Below are 15,939 nucleotides of genomic sequence, written 5' to 3'. Positions count from 1 at the left end.
CATGTCTCTCAGTGCCACATCCACATGTTTCTTGAATACCTCCAGGGACAGTGACTCCACCACCTCCCCAGGCAGCCTGTGCCTATGCTGCACCACTCCTGAGAAGAAACTGTTCCTACTATCCAAATTAAACCTCCCTTGGCACAACTTTAGGCCATTCTTTCTCATCCTATCACTGTTCCCTGGGAGAAGAGGCCAACCCACATCTTGCTACAAGCTCCTTTCACGTCACTGTAGAGAGCAAAAAGATCTCCCCTCAGCCTCCTCTTCACCAGACTGAAAAATCCCATTTCCCTCAACCACAATGTCTTTTCAGCATGTAGGCTTTACCACATATTGATGATTCTCTTTTGAACTCTCCATATGACAACCCGTACAAATGAGTTGGGGTACAGCTGTAGGTTATGATGCAGCATGGCATGAACTCTGCCACAGGTCTACCACAAACCTGACAGGGAAGAGACTCTTTGAGCATGGACACGTGGATTTTGGTATTAAATATTAATCTCAGATTTCCATATGACTGATTGATTCACTGTTTCAGGTTAGGTAAGCTCTTCTGTCATTAGGTACTGAGGAGAAAAAGCCTCAGATGAGTTCCTGCATGCATGTATACCCTTCAAAGAGGACTGAATTTAATCTGGTTTCCTTCATGCCACTGCTTCATTTAAACAAGGCTGATCTCAGCTGCATCATATAATATAGTGGTGCAGTACAATGCTTCACCCTTGGAATTCCTATTTCCAGCATGTATTTAAGCTCTTTTAATGGGAGATGACTCTCACACTGGCCTAGTTTTAACTCTAATGCTGACATAAAGGGTCCAATTCCCATTTACAACTAGGCGACTTTGCAGCGCGCTCTGACAGTGTGAACAAGAATGGGACCCTAAGGAAAAACTACGAAGGAGCCAAAACTACCTTGAAGGAATGTTTTCGTTTTATAGAGGCTGTATTTTAGGCATAAGGAAAAAAAAAAAAAAAAAAAAACATAAGGAAAAACAAAACAAAACCCACAAAAAAAACCAAGCAAGTGCTTTGTATTCAGTTTTATTCCTATGACTTCTAAAGAGATTAAAAAAATCCATCTCCCTCGGGAACATTTCCAAGTGAGGAGTTCTGGAGGTTCTCTGAACGCATTAAGTTAATTGCATGGAGGCACCGCATCACTCACACAGCCACAGAGCCGCGGGGTGGTCAGCTCTGCTCTGTGCATCGCAGCTGGGGGAGGCAGTGGGCACAGAAGCACAGAGCAGCCCCGAGCAGGTGAGCATGCTCCCCTCAGTGTCAGCAAAACAGCTCGGCAGGAGCAGGGAGCCCTCTTAAAACACACTCTCTGCTTCTGAATGAGTGATCTGCAGGTGGAAAGAACAGGACGTCGCCTGAGTTCTGCCTGCACTAACTTCAGCAAATAAGACAGCCTCTTTATTGAATATTTGGAACACAAAGAAAACCAACTCACAGTGCTCTCCTCTATACAGCCAACACAAATGAAATTTTTTCCCAGTGTGGAACGCTTTATCCCTTCCTAGGATTTTACTACTGAAGCTGCTAGGATGCAATACATACAGTAACAGAAAATTATAGGGAAACAACACTGTTTCAGCAACAGTCACATCAATTTATTCTATTATAGGAACATGTTCAATCAAGATAATGATCATTGAATCATAGAATAATTAAGGTTGGAATAGATCTCTAAGATCATCTAGTCCAACCATCCACCTACCACCAATGCATCAACACCGTAAATTTGGACAAAATATACTTGGTATAGATATTTTCCTCAGGTAATGCTATGTTCTTTGCTACTTTTACATTTGTATGCACATTCAAAATTTTGCCTTAATTGTCAACTATTCTGATGCAGTGTTTGTGAACAATACAGAACAATACAGAAACAAAAAGAGCTTTAACTGGCATGGCTGGGATAAGGCATAAAGTCATGGTGACAGATGTTCAAAACCTCTCTTCTTTGAGAAGAACTTTAAATATTCAATATTTAAATGCAGAAAAACACACAGAACATATGCAAAGAATCTCAGTGACTGAATCCTACCTCAGGGCAGGCAAATGTAAGCATAGGACTGAATGAACCTAAAGGGCTGCTAGACAGTTTTGCACAGTACTAGGATTCACTTTTTCAAACAAACCTTGAAGGGAAATTGTCAGTCTGCTGGTAACTTGCTCTTCTTCAGGAGTGGATCAAATAACACTGAAAAGCTAGAAAATTGAACTAAAATGCTTGCTAAGATAATCTTTGGTCTATTCTCCCTTTTAAACTTACAGTTTATAAGAATTTTCTTTGGGATGTCTTCATGAGCACCCTATGGCCCTGTTGAGCTCTCCGACCACTCCCACCAGGGATTGAGAGCACAGAAACAGCTAATGATGATAAACTCAATAACTAAATAGGTCGCTCTGATAAGTAACACCTCCTATTTATTTCCATGGAAACTACAACGGGTACAAAGAGCACAATAACACTATTTGATAGAACAAATTCTCAGTTACAAAATGCTAGTTTTCAACAGCCACCACATTAGCTATGCATTTTCACTGGCGATGAACAAGAGCCTGCATGCCTTGCTTGTAACAATCTGCACAAGTGGAGGTGACCACTGTCACTGCTGCCACTGCTGAAACGCACCACTCACCGCTTGCTGTGCTCTCATCCACTGTTTGATCTCCATAAACATTCAGCAAGCATCGATGAACATCATTTTTTCCCCATGGAGGGATTCAGTGACACACCTTTGCTCCATATGGGTTTCTCTGTCAGACACCATTCTGTCAGACTGCCCCTCAGCTGCCATCTGTCACATGGCAACAAAATGTAACGGAATATTGTTGGAAAGGTTCAGCCTCTACTGCCATCCCACCAACATCCGCCTATGGAATCGTGGGCCAACATCACAACATAGGAGGGATTACTTTCGGAGCAGCCCTCATGTTCTGGGACAGGCTCCCCAGTGCTGCACAGATTTCCCATCACTACATACCATGTCAAATCATAGCCAAATTCCAGTGTTGATGCCTCTACCAAGTTGCGTGGGGGATGATGTCAAAGCCAGACAATCACAGTTGTCAGTGCAGAGTCTGTTTGCTGCTCTGCTTCCAAGTCTGTTGCGTGTGCAAAATCTGCTAAGTGTCAGGGGCCTAGCTGGTGGTTCAGATCTGATCAGATTTGAAAAGTGTCAGGATGCCACATGTGTACAGATGTCAGGGGAGCTTGGAGTGAACTGAAGGAAGCTGAATGGAGCTGATGACTGCCTAGAAAAGCAGATTTTTTAATCAAGAAAGACAGAATATGTCAATGCAGCTAAAGAACATGAAGGAACTATGCAACCATCTGGATGACCTGAGGTAGAAAAACCAGAAAACAAGTTTAGTAAAAGAGCAGGATACTACTCAAATGTAATCTGATTAGAGAAACATTATGTCTTATATGAAAGCACGAAAAGAACAGCAGGTTTCAGAAGGTAATAAGATTCTTAACTATTGATATATAATAATACATTTGAAGGCCATGTTCTTTTTTTTTTTCTTTCTTTTTTTTTTTTTTCTGTTAGCTCACAAAATAACCTTGAGCTCTGTCTGTAGCTGTCAGGTTTGGTCCACCATACAATCAGCCACACCACAAGTTGTACAGGCCAAGACATCCTTGGTTGGGCTGCCAAAGGCATCAGTGACATGATGAGAACAACAGCCTGCTCAAGTAAAACTAAGGTTGTTACGTTAGAAACTTTACAGCAGGAAACAGTGAATTGATTGAAGAAAAAAAAATCAGTTTGAAAGAGACTACAGGGAAATCAGAAGAAAAAGAATCGAACTAGGAATCCACTTTATTTGCAGACTGAGTAAGTGTTATCCCAACATTAAAAAGAGAAAGTGAATCTAGAAACTAAAAATCTCATTACTACAACATCCCCTTTCTGAGACCAAATAACACAGTAATGCTGCATTTATTTCTTCTTCTGTTTTCCCTCTTAGTTTCCATGCTATTCCAAACCTCTGCTGGCTTACAGAGAAAACTGCACCTGGAACATGTGAAATGCCCCTGCCATTATCTGGGTGGACAACTCAAGCACTGCGCTAGCCCTCAGGCTGTCCCATGCATCCTTCCTACCCTGATCAAGGCTTCTAGGAACTAAGAAAAATACACTCTTTAATCTTCATTTAGTTATTTAAGTACTGAGAGATCAGAGCTTAAAGTTCCACATCTATTTAACACTTGGTTAGTTGTCATTAAGCAACTTGACACTATCTACATTTCCATTCATATAATACTAGTTAATCAACAACTGTTACCATTCACTGATTTCACTTAGCCAGACTCTGGAATACTTCCATCCATTTATTACCTAGTGAAAAACACAAAGCTGAACTGGTAGTTCCCATTTATTTACCAGGTTCTGACTCAAAGCATTCAAATGATGATGCAATTGCTGTCTCATAGACTGCCAGTGGGATCTGAGATGAAAAATAACTGGGGGTGGTACGCACTGACAGAGTACAGAAGAAGGCTCCAAGGTCAGTTATCTGCACTGAAATATACTGAAAAAAGACATTCCAGAAAAATTCCTTACTCTCCAGACACATTATTCTCTTTGGAGACATTAAACTTTTCCAATCTGACATTCAAAGCACTAGGCTATAAGCTTCAATGTAACATTATTTCTATAATGTTCTTTATCCATTTTTCCCTCATAGCATCTTCTATCTACAAAAGAAATATTTGGCCAAATGTTTCCTTAACCACAATCCCTTCCATTTTTTTACCTAAAGACAGATCTTGATACTCTACTTCAGCTCTTAGGACACCAGAGAATACAAGATACCTTCTCTGCCCTTCCCCGGCTTTGTACCTACCTTCCATGCTGAAGGGGGAAAAGAAAGAATTAATTAAGCCTAAATTTAAGCCTGAAGAGGTTTATTTTTGCAAAGTGCTGAACAGATATTAATTAAGCCCATAAGCACATTGCTATTTAGGTAAATAAGTAAAAGAGATTTCTGTAGACGGATGGCTTTCCTGCTCAAAAACTAGATTCTTTTTTTAGGCAGCCAGACAGTTCCCACTGAAATCAACAGAAGTGATAAGCAATTCTGCATAGTACAGCCACTTATATATGTCATTGTAATGTTGTCTCACTAGGTTTTTGTTTCAGGTACATACTGTTGAGAAGTTTTGTTTGAATGTGCCCCAAGCCACACTGCAAACAAGCAATACCTATTAAACCAATGCCTGGGGTAGAGATGCCTGGAAATGTTAAACTGTGTTTTTATCAGAAATTAACATTTTATTTAAAAACAAAAACAAAAACAAAACAAAACAAACAAACAAAAAGAAAACAAACAAAAAAAAAAGACACAAAAAATTCCAACATGATATTTCCACAAAGTGTCAAATGCTTCACAGAAATATCATCAGGGAGGTTTCAGAGGTTTCCAAGGTGAGATATACGAAGTACAAAAGTAGAAGAGACTCATTTTTGAGCAGCAACCCAGAGATGTAGGCACTGCTTTCAGATGCGGGATTCAAATCCCTGTCCTGCCTGATTTGCTTTCCATGGTCCCAGGGATTACTTTTTGCCTCCTGGCTTGCTGCCTAAGCTGCCTGAGAAGCACTGTCCTTGCATTATAGTTTTCAGAATTCTCAGTTTGTCCTCAAAGAGTTTGCAGCTCTCCCTCCAATGCCTATAATGATGCTTAATAAGAGGCCTCCTGACTGCAGCAACACCTTAAATGTACTTCCACAATATGTCAGTGCTCCTTGTTTAGCAGAGCAGAATCACCCTACTGACTACAGTGTTCATACAAGGGATGGCTGTTTACCCCTCTTGGCCCTTTGCTCTTCTCAGTGTAGCTCTTTCTTGGCTGGCATTAAAAGGTGCAAGACAGCAGAATGCCAGAGCTGCTGCAGATCAGTGCTGAGGTGCTTGGACAGCATGGGGGGTGGCTCAGGGACTGGAACATAGGGAGGTGCAATAGGTCATGTTTGAGGCAGATCAAAAGTGATGTATTTGGGTTATGGACAAGAAACTGTGTAAAGTTTTGTAGGCAATGTCATAAAGTTGCTCTAGTACAGCATATGTACCTGGGAAAGGCACAGTAAATCATATGAAATACTTTCAGAGAGGGGCATTTTATGAGGTTAATTTTATATCTACCTCCTAATTCGATATCAGTTGTGTTTAAAGCTGTCTTCAAAAGCAATCAACAGGATTTAAAGCACTTACCTATCTTGTGGGGAGTAAATTCTAATAATTTGATATACTCCCAGCCTCCAATTTTTGTGATTGCGAATTACCCCATTATGTGTGTGTATCTGCATCTGTATCCTTGACAACCAGACTTGATGACTGACTCATTCAATGAGGTCATGATTCATTGTCAGAAGCATCACAATTCATTACCGTCTTTCATAGGATTTTTCTTGCTATTTGGTTTGTGCCAAATCACAGTAATTGAGATTTCCTTACAGACAGGAAAAAACTATTAATCAAAAAGGAAAGCAAAGATGAGCCAATCCAGAAAAAGATGCATAAATGAAACTCAGTTCCGGACAGATCGCTGCTGTCCAGCAGTGCACATGTTTTGTCCATTGGCACTGTGGGCTACTGCAGACCAAGTGAGGAGCTGATAAATGAGGCAAGATTGACAGAGGATGCCTACACGTATCTTTTGGCCAGTGTTCAATAGCAACTCCGAAGTGTTTCTCCCAAGGTGCAACAAACGCCATGCAAAACCAGACATCTCTGATCTTCAGAGACTGAAGCTGGCTTGGATGGAGAGAAGAATTAAAGGGCATCTGCTTCTTCTTAACCTCCTCTTGTTTTCTAATCATACATAGAATGACTTGGGTTAGAAGGGCCCTAAAAGATCATCTAGTTCTGTGGGAAGGGTTGCCACACACTGAAGCAAAGCAACTTCAAACAGGTGCCTGTCCTCAGAGTGAAGAAAGGAATGTTTTTAAATGCATAATTCCTTTTTTTTCATGTAAGCTGTGGTTCTTTATGCGACAGAAGAACAAAGCCCACAGATTTCAGCCTGTTTGTATACAGCACTCTGTCTAGCACTATACAGTGTGACAAAGGAGGTAAGTAAGCATTTAGACAAACAAAAATACTGAAGTGGTCTTATTTTAATGTTGTTTTAGATGGATTTAAAATTAGTCATTGCTAACAATGCAAAACTTGATTAGCAATTTCTGTTCCTCTTATGCCTTCTCTGAAAGACTACCATATGCAAGTTCTCCCAGATTTGTATATGCTGCCAAACTGCAGCAAGAAAGTAGAGTTCAGCAGCAGTCAAACATCTGACCTTCTCGAACATAAGAGAAGTTTAAAAAAATGTTAAAATTGATACTGATCCATTTTAATGAAGACTATCTTAAAAGGAAGAAAAAAAGTGACTGGAATTCTCTTTATATACTGTGAAATATTCAAGTACTTCATAGACCTCTAAAAAGCATGCTGGCCAGCCTGGTTTGTGTAGCAGCAAAGAAGTATGTGTACACTTGAAGAGCCAGCCCTGGGGGTCTAAGTTAATTTAAAACAATGTTGTGTGCAGAAGAAGACAAATCCTTGAATCCCATGGGCTTTGAGACCAGATGGAATTAAATCAGTACCTTTTCAGTCTGACGTGAGCAATAGGGTCTGATCAGATTGAAGCATACTTGACTGGGCCAGTTTTGCCTTAGAATATAAACCTCTCTCTGCATTTCCGTCTTTCCTATGCTATCCTTCTTAATTCTCAAGTACAAACTTTACAATCTGTCTTTCTCCCCCTCTCCCTCTGGAGGCTTTTCCTACCTTGTTTTCAACTCCAGTCTTACCGTGAAATACAAGATGTGCCAAATACATTGTGTCATGCTACTTAGATTCAATACTGTGGAAACTGATTAAATTTTCTGATATTAAGAGCACATTTTCTAACGTGGACTAAAGACATTTGTTGTTTATTTGAGAAGACTGCATACCAAAACAGCCCAATTTGTTTTAGAACTAGAAATCTATTAAATTTCATAATGCAAATTCACAACCTTAAAGTTCTTCATACCATAAAAAAATGCATATCACAGTTGAACATGACTTGATGGCCACTTCTGTAACAGCTGAGTATGGGGAGAGCTTCACTGAAATCAGTGGGGTTTGCATGTGTTACAAAAGGCTCTGCCTCTCTCCTAAAGCAAAGAATTTCAGCCTCAATTCAGCACAGCACTTACGGGATATGACTAATTTTAGTGGTGTGAATAAGTTCAATTCAGCTGAAGAAATTGCTTGTGTGTCTGCACCCCTTGCTGAGTTAAGTAACTTAGGCTAGTGGAGAATATTTTGCACCACAGACTTCACTGCCTATGCTGCAATGGAACTGATAGTGTTATATAATAAATAAATACAGTAAATAAACAACCAAGCCTAAATTGTATTGGTAAACAATTTTCTTAATAATGAAGAAAGGATTCAATTTATTTTTAAGAAACTTTTGTTAAAAGATTACATGTAAGTGTTACACATGAGCTGGATGTCCCATAGCTGATGGGAATTAGTCAATACAATCACTGAAGTCTAAAGAGTGATTTGCCTCATTAATCATCAGATGGCTACTCTGAGGTGAGCTGAAGCACTCTCCAACAACCTTGATGGATAGCACAGTTCAATTGCCTCCATACAGATGTCTAGTAACACAGAAGCACCTTATGATTATCCTGCCTAACAGCTGCTTTGCCAGAAGAACTTCTGTCTCTTTTACGCCTGTGCTGTATCTGCCAGTCCCACAGTGTTGGAAGAACATCTATGGTGACTCAAACTGTATTAAGCAATTGAACCATGCCTTAGTAATTAGTGTCAATATCTTTTTCTAATGTAAATGTATACATCTCAACCCGGTGCTGAATCCCACTCTGGCTGTCACAGGTAATTATATTATTTAATATAAGATCCTAATTCACAGAAAAATACTGTACATCTCCCATAAAGGAATTATATTTTTCTAAAACAGATCTTTCTGAAAATGTTTTCGCTGCCAACACATCTCTCTTCTTTCGTTTCAAGCAATTGATGTTATACACCTGGCAGTTGCTCCCATACATGATTCTGAACATGAGCACAGGATTAGGATTTTGACCAGCATCTTGTTACAAGGCATTAGATCACAAAGCTTTAAGTCTCTATGTCAATCCTGACCTACAAAGACCTATCATAAAACATTTACTGATTAGTATACCAATCTAATTTTAAAAGCTGTCTTCTGTGGGCCATATAATAATAGATGATTGACTTTATCTATGAAACTCAAAGAGTAACAACCATCTTTGATAGGCCAATTACACCAGAGGGTATATCTTTTGTCTCTTGGAAAGTCCAGCTTTTGGAATAAGTGTGTCCAGGGAGATTGCTTCTCTACATTCATCCAGTATCTGGAGTTCATATCGTACACTTCTGTTATCACTCCACAGGATGTGGAGTGATCACTCTACAACTTGCAAAACCCTGAAGTAGCATCCAACCTTACTTTTTTAGCAGTCAAAACTCACAAAGCTAAGGTGACAATTACTGTCCTTGTCTGGGTGCCCTCATAAGCTGTATATTCTTGTTTCCCTTCTGTGAAAAGAGCTTTGTCTTTCCATCAAGTGGTGTTCTTTATTCTGTATTTTGAACGATCCCACCCATCCAAACTCTTGTAAAACATACCTTCAGATCAGACACATCTCTGTAGCACTGCTCGGAACGGGTGTGATCAGACAGCTGCACATTCCAGAAACATGGAAGCTGGTAGACAAGGAAGGGGTTTTGTTTGATGACTGCATTGAAGATATCCTAGTAGAAAGAAACCAAGAGACAGTTGTGTATGTTCTTTCTACAGTAAGGTGGTTGCTCCCCCTGAACTGACTTTCTTCCCCACACAGACAGAAATGCAAGTGGTCGTGAGCTGAGCTCTGTAAAACCTGCTTCATGATTCTTTTTTCTTGAAACATGTTATCAACCTAAGGGGTGACAGGTAGATCTGAACTGGAGGAACAAGTTCTCTCTGGACTCCAGCAAAGTTTTCAGAATGTGTACTGTGTGCTGCAAGCAAGAGACATGGCTCCTCTTCTAGTCGCTAGGGAGCATAATACACAGTAAATGTCAAACTGCCTGCTGTTAGTGAGTACTGTATCATATAAAGGGAATGAAAGTGATCCTGGAGGTGTCACTGATTCAATAAGAATTATTATGTGGGATTTTAGCTAATCCTTTATTGTTGCAACAACTATCCCAGGTATTTGACTGAAAAGGCATGTAGGAAAGACCTGCAGAATAGCATGTGCCAAAAGGACCACTTTATGCAGCTATCCAGCTGGAGAAGAAAAGACACAATTGCAATCTTGTAGTTAAGCATTAGGTTGGGATGTAAACAACCATGGTACATTCTGTGAAATTCAGTCCCACCACATATTAGCTATACATGTATTAGTGATTCAGGACCTTACTGGAAAGACAACGAAATCACAGGAATCATTTGCATGAACTTCACTAGCTTTTTCTGATCAACCTGTAGGGATACTGTAAACATACATACATCTCTGTGTGTACAATAAGCACCATGCCTACTTAGCAGTGACTGATCATGAGCCAGATGTAGCTCAGAAGCAGTAGAAATATCTAAATATGACGCTGTATTGAGTTAATATATTCAAGCTGCTGAGCGGGACTTATTGGTACAGGTCCAGTACTACATTAATAGGGCTTCTGGATTTAATATGTGGAGTTGGCAGGAATCACAAAGAGAGTAAATATGCATTTCTGTGTGTAGGTGCACTATTTCTTTTCTCAGCCTCAGCTTCTCATTTATGGCAGGGTGACAGCAGCACTTTTTTCTTCACAGGGGTGTTATGGCCAGGAGTATACTAAAGACCTATGGGACTCCTCCGCCAGAAACAGTAAAGAAATATCTAGAGACTATCAAAACTACAATCTGCTTAGACAAAACCAGTAGGAAAAGACATAGTGTGTCTGGACTTCTAATGTCTGGAGGGTTTTACGTCAAAGAAAGAAGAAAGGAAAATTAAAGCTTGAAAACTCCAATTGTCTATCTTATGAATCATCGGTGCACAGGAGGTAAAAATGTCACTATGGTATGAGAAACCTTATGAGTAAATCTCTATTCTTCTCCTCCACATTTTCCTCGGAACAATCATTCAACAAATGGTGACTGCAGGCACAATATTTTTCTCTCGTTTTCCCATACCTCATCTCCTGTCCCCTTTATACCTTCAACAACAACCCATGGAGTAGCCATAGTCACACCACCACTTTGCAATGCCCCACTCACCTGGTCAGCCAGTGAAGTGGACAGCATGCTCATTAACTCCCTCTCAGCTGTGAGTCTCCACATCTGCTCCCATTTCATCTTCCGTAACTTATCCAGAAGGAGCAAGATAACCCCTGAAGGAAAACAGTGCAGAGAACAAGAGAGGACAGGATACCATATTCTAGTCAAAGCTATTCCCATCTATGTATGTGCTTCTCATGGCAGTTGAAACAAGGACAAGAGCAGGGTTCTATCTGTGCAGACTACAGACTTCACTCTATACCAACACAGAATTAAAAAAAAATCTTCATGTTTCAATACATAATTAAGGAAAAGTTATCCTGAATCCTTGAGGCAGCAGAGAAAAGGTGTACAAGGAAATGCTAGGTTACACAGACTTTTAGAAGACAAAGTAGCCAGAGTAATGAAATGTGCGAGGAATGAGAGAAGGATGTCATATTTCTATCGGTCTTCTTAACTGCTAAAGCCTGATTTCATTATGATGTAATTAGCACTGGGGTTACTCCTGACAAAATGAACCTGTATAGGTGATTCACTGATGGACGTTAACTTCATGCTAGCTCTGTCATTCCAAAGGGAATTAGACAGTACTGTACAAGAAAAAAAGAAATGAACGTCCCTTCAGTGAGAAGTGATACTCCCCACTTGACTGAGAAGCTACAGGCTCTAAGAGGGTATTCTGTGAAATCACCACCTGCCGGGGAGGTAGAGAAAATTCTGATTTATCTAGTATGAGCTCATTTCTGCCATCTTCACACTGACCAGAGATCTGTATATTGCAAAATCCCTTTGCTTAAATGAGTTCCTACCTGGCCTGAAACCAAGATTATGCTGAGGCAAAGAGAAAATTGTCACCCGTATGCAACATTTTACTCAATGTGTGTGGGGTGAAATCTGGCCTTTATTGTGGTAAACAATGTACACTGCAAGCTAACCTTTGAGAATGTTTGTTGTTAAGGCAGCAAGGAGCTACAGATTGCAAAGTTACACCTGGAGGGGGAAAACGGATAGCTCAAAATGCATTTGAGCTAGTTCAGTTGTTTTTTCCTTGGACAGAATCCCCTGTGTGAAAAATAGGAAAACAGCAGAAGCCATGAGACTGGACTGAAGCATCAGCAAAACATTTCCTACACAGCCTCATAAAATCTTACTTGAAAAATTAATTCAGAAAGACTTAGATAAGAGCACTGTCATGGTGAATGAGCTGAAGGGCCATGGACAAAGAGTTCAGTGGCCTACCAGGTTGACAGGAAGTACCTAGTAGGAGCAATGATAGGCCCTGTGCTGTTCCACATCTTCATTAATGGAAAGAAGGAGTGAACAGAACAGCAACGACATCTGCAAGTGATGTAACCAGAGGTCTTCAAATAAATAAATAAATAAATAAATAAATAAATAAATAAATAAATAAAATAAAAATCGGAAGAATAAGAAATGCCAAAAAGCAGGCACTAGGAAAAGCTGCCCGAGGGAATCTAAGATGATAAAACTAAAAGTGATGAGAATGAGACTGGAAACGTAGTCTGAATATTTAGGAAAAAAATCTCATAAATCCTTTGTGGTGGAATAACCTAAAAATGGCACATAAAATGCATTACTTCACTTCCAGACCTTAAAAACTAGACTAAACAAAGATTAGCAAATACACATGGAATGATTCTGCACCAGAACAAAGGAGGTTCTGGTTCATTTCTGTCTTCAGTTACTATGGCATGGCAAATTCTTTCATAGTAAAAGTGATACTATTACGAACAAAAAGAAAACCTCTTCTAGCAGTGAAATTTGTGGTCTATTTTAGTTCTTTTTCCTATTGAGTCCACCTGGTTCCCAAAGGTGCTGGAACAACTGGAGGGATCCCCTTTCAGCTTCATTCAACCTTCCTACTTCCAGCGGTTGGATTGGAAAGGGACATATTGTCAGAACATGCTGTAATGCATTCCTGCCAGTGTGTTTGTCATCTCACCAGCATACTGAAGCCTATTTGGAACGTGCAGTGTGCATGAGTTAGTTTCTAGGAGAGCCACTGTGCACTGTCTGCAATTCCAGATCAGTGTGAAGCAGACTCCTTGCACTGCAGCAATAAACTAAGTGGGATAAGCTGCTCTCTGGCAGTGTATTTTTTCCAGTTAGCAAAAACTGCCAACTTTGTTTCAACAGTGAAATATAACAAAGGAAAATAAAGAATAATTGTAAGATTCAGTTAACTCTAGTGTAATAGTTTTTGTATTTTATGAACAATAAAACACTCTCTTGTTAACAGTTTTTTTCTCAACTTCTTTCAGTCACCAATCTGGGGAGCAAAAGGGGAAGTGTTTTAATACGTGCAGTATTCTCCATTTTTTTTTTTTTTTTATTAATCTTCCACTCTTATTCCAGCAGCAGATAATGGTGCTGCAGCTAAAGAGATTATGCTGTCCTGAGCGGCTATCACAGGAGCAGCTGAGAAAAAAAGAGGCAGATGGGGTGGAAAACCGGCATATATCTAAGAGATGATATATTAAATCACAATGCAATTGGGGCTATTGAAAATATACGCAAGCTTTAAATGGTCCATTGTCCAGACTAATTTAGATGTCATTTCTGTTTTAATTCATCTGAAAGTCTGTCTGTAACACCTTTGTGCACTCTCTGTTCTGGGCTTCTTGCACTGTAGAATTCTAATTTACTGCTGCTGTAAAAGTAACTACAGGTGAATATTTGTAGCACGTTTAGATATTTACTCATTAGCATTAGTGAGAATAAGATCATTATTTTCCGAAGAGGAAATTTCATACTGTTCACACAAATTAATAAGTGCAATAGAAAGGAAAAAACAGGTGTGCTGGAAACTTTTAAATTGTTCATGCAAAGGGAAAAGTACCTTTTCTTCAGAACAGAACACACCAGTTTTACTTCTATATTGTTCTGTTACCAAAAGCAATGTAGCAAATGAACTATCTCCAATCTGTGCAATTACTGTGCAGGCAAAGTGCATGAAACATGGAAAGGGAAATATTTGCCTCAGGAGCCCCTACTCTGAGAGTCAAATTGACTGAAATCTCAGACTAAATTCAAGTTGACGTGCTGCTGAACATAAGGGAAAAAGGGACTTACTCTCAGCTGCTGGACTAGGGGGAAGAGACAGGAGGAAAAAAAATATCAAAGGAATATTTTATGAACATCTGGCCCCAGGCAGAGGGACTTCACATCTTTTGATGAGTGCAGCATTCTCCTGCCCTAACCTACCTAAGAAAAACAAAGGGAAAGCTTTGCAGCAAGCACACAGAAAGAGAAAACCAAATGTCTCATGAGTATGAAACAAACTGATTGGTCACAGAACACCCCATATTCCTGATCAAGAGGAAATACTTCAGGCATATAAAAAGGTGCAAATGACTCAAAGAGCTCTTGAAAAAAAATGCACTAACACTAAACATGTGGAAAGACATCTACATGCTCAGTTTTTACTTGAATGACATTTTCTTCCCCATCTTGATGAGATTTTGTTTGAACTACCAAAACATGACAGATTCTGAATTGCTAAAGCAAACAAAAAATGGAGTTACTTCGAAAAGGTATTTTCAGGACACACAACAGAAAAAAAAACACCAAACAACCTTAAACTGAAAAAGGGGATCTGGTGAATGATGTGGACACAACAGGGCAAGACATCTGCATGAATATCTTTAGATTGAAACATGCCATTTTGGAAATACTACAATTTTTTATTTTGTACACATGCGAAACAACTCATTTTAAAATATTCTTCCCTTCAATAGCAATACAATTTAAAAAACTTGTTGGAAATGAATGGAAAATTGAATGTTTTACTTTGCGCTTACCCAAAGTTTTGGTATCATCTGATTTTTCTGTCCTTTCCTAATTTACTTGGAATCAATTTTTTTGTTTCTCCAATGCTATGACCATGCAACCGTTTCCCTGTGTGCTTCCATGCTTCTTTTGTGTGCGTGTGTGTATGTGTGTGTGTATGTGTGTGTGTGTCTTAATCTGCTCCAGGACAAAATGTTTCATTTTATTTTTCCAAACAGTAAATTGAAAGTTTTCAGAAACATCAGCAATTTCCCTTGGAGTGCTCTCAAGCAGCCTCACCTCTCGCTTCAGGAACACAGACTATGTTTTTTTCCTGAAATTCACAAAGGAATTTACAGTAGAGTAAGAAGTAATAAACAATGTTTTAAGATAGAGCGGAATCACTCATAGAGGTTACAGTGAAACTTCACAAGCTTTCAAATGCAACCAATTTATTAAAATGGCCATTTTAAAGTGGCTGAGAAAATACTGTTGTGGGGAGAAAAGGATTATAGCTACTAAGAAATCTGTGAGCACTGCCTTGCCCATTTCTTTTAGGTGGAACAGGATACTTCTGTGAGCTGCTTAGGCAATGCCATATTGAGTGAGTAGCATCACAGTTTGTGCCTGTAATGCTTTTAACATTCATCTCACAACTGTGACTAAATAGTGAACCATCTAGATAGCAAGTAGACAACAGTACATTGTTGCTTCTAAAATATAAAGCATCAGTGAGTTTTAGAATGATTACTAGGATTTTACAACTTCTAACTAGCATACCAAAGACAGTACACCAAGCTACTAAGACTTAGACTATTCAAGAAATAATGTTAGA

General features: G+C 39.4%; 1 protein-coding gene across 2 annotated transcripts in view; it reads right to left on the bottom strand.

The window, feature by feature from the left end:
* LARGE1 (LARGE xylosyl- and glucuronyltransferase 1) overlaps positions 1-15,939 on the bottom strand; it is a 280,592-nt gene that overhangs the window by 35,518 nt on the left and 229,135 nt on the right. For both annotated transcript variants that reach the window (XM_085227448.1, XM_085227456.1), the window contains 2 exons: positions 11,316-11,428; positions 9,695-9,820 (listed from right to left, as the gene is read on the bottom strand). In XM_085227448.1, the coding sequence (XP_085083574.1) occupies positions 9,695-9,820; positions 11,316-11,428 (239 nt within the window). The remainder of the gene's footprint in view (positions 1-9,694; positions 9,821-11,315; positions 11,429-15,939) is intronic.

This window comes from Meleagris gallopavo, chromosome 1 (genome assembly GCF_905368555.1).
Source record: "Meleagris gallopavo chromosome 1, MGAL_WU_HG_1.1, whole genome shotgun sequence".
NCBI lineage: Eukaryota > Metazoa > Chordata > Aves > Galliformes > Phasianidae > Meleagris > Meleagris gallopavo.
This window is presented reverse-complemented; position numbering and strand designations above follow the sequence as displayed.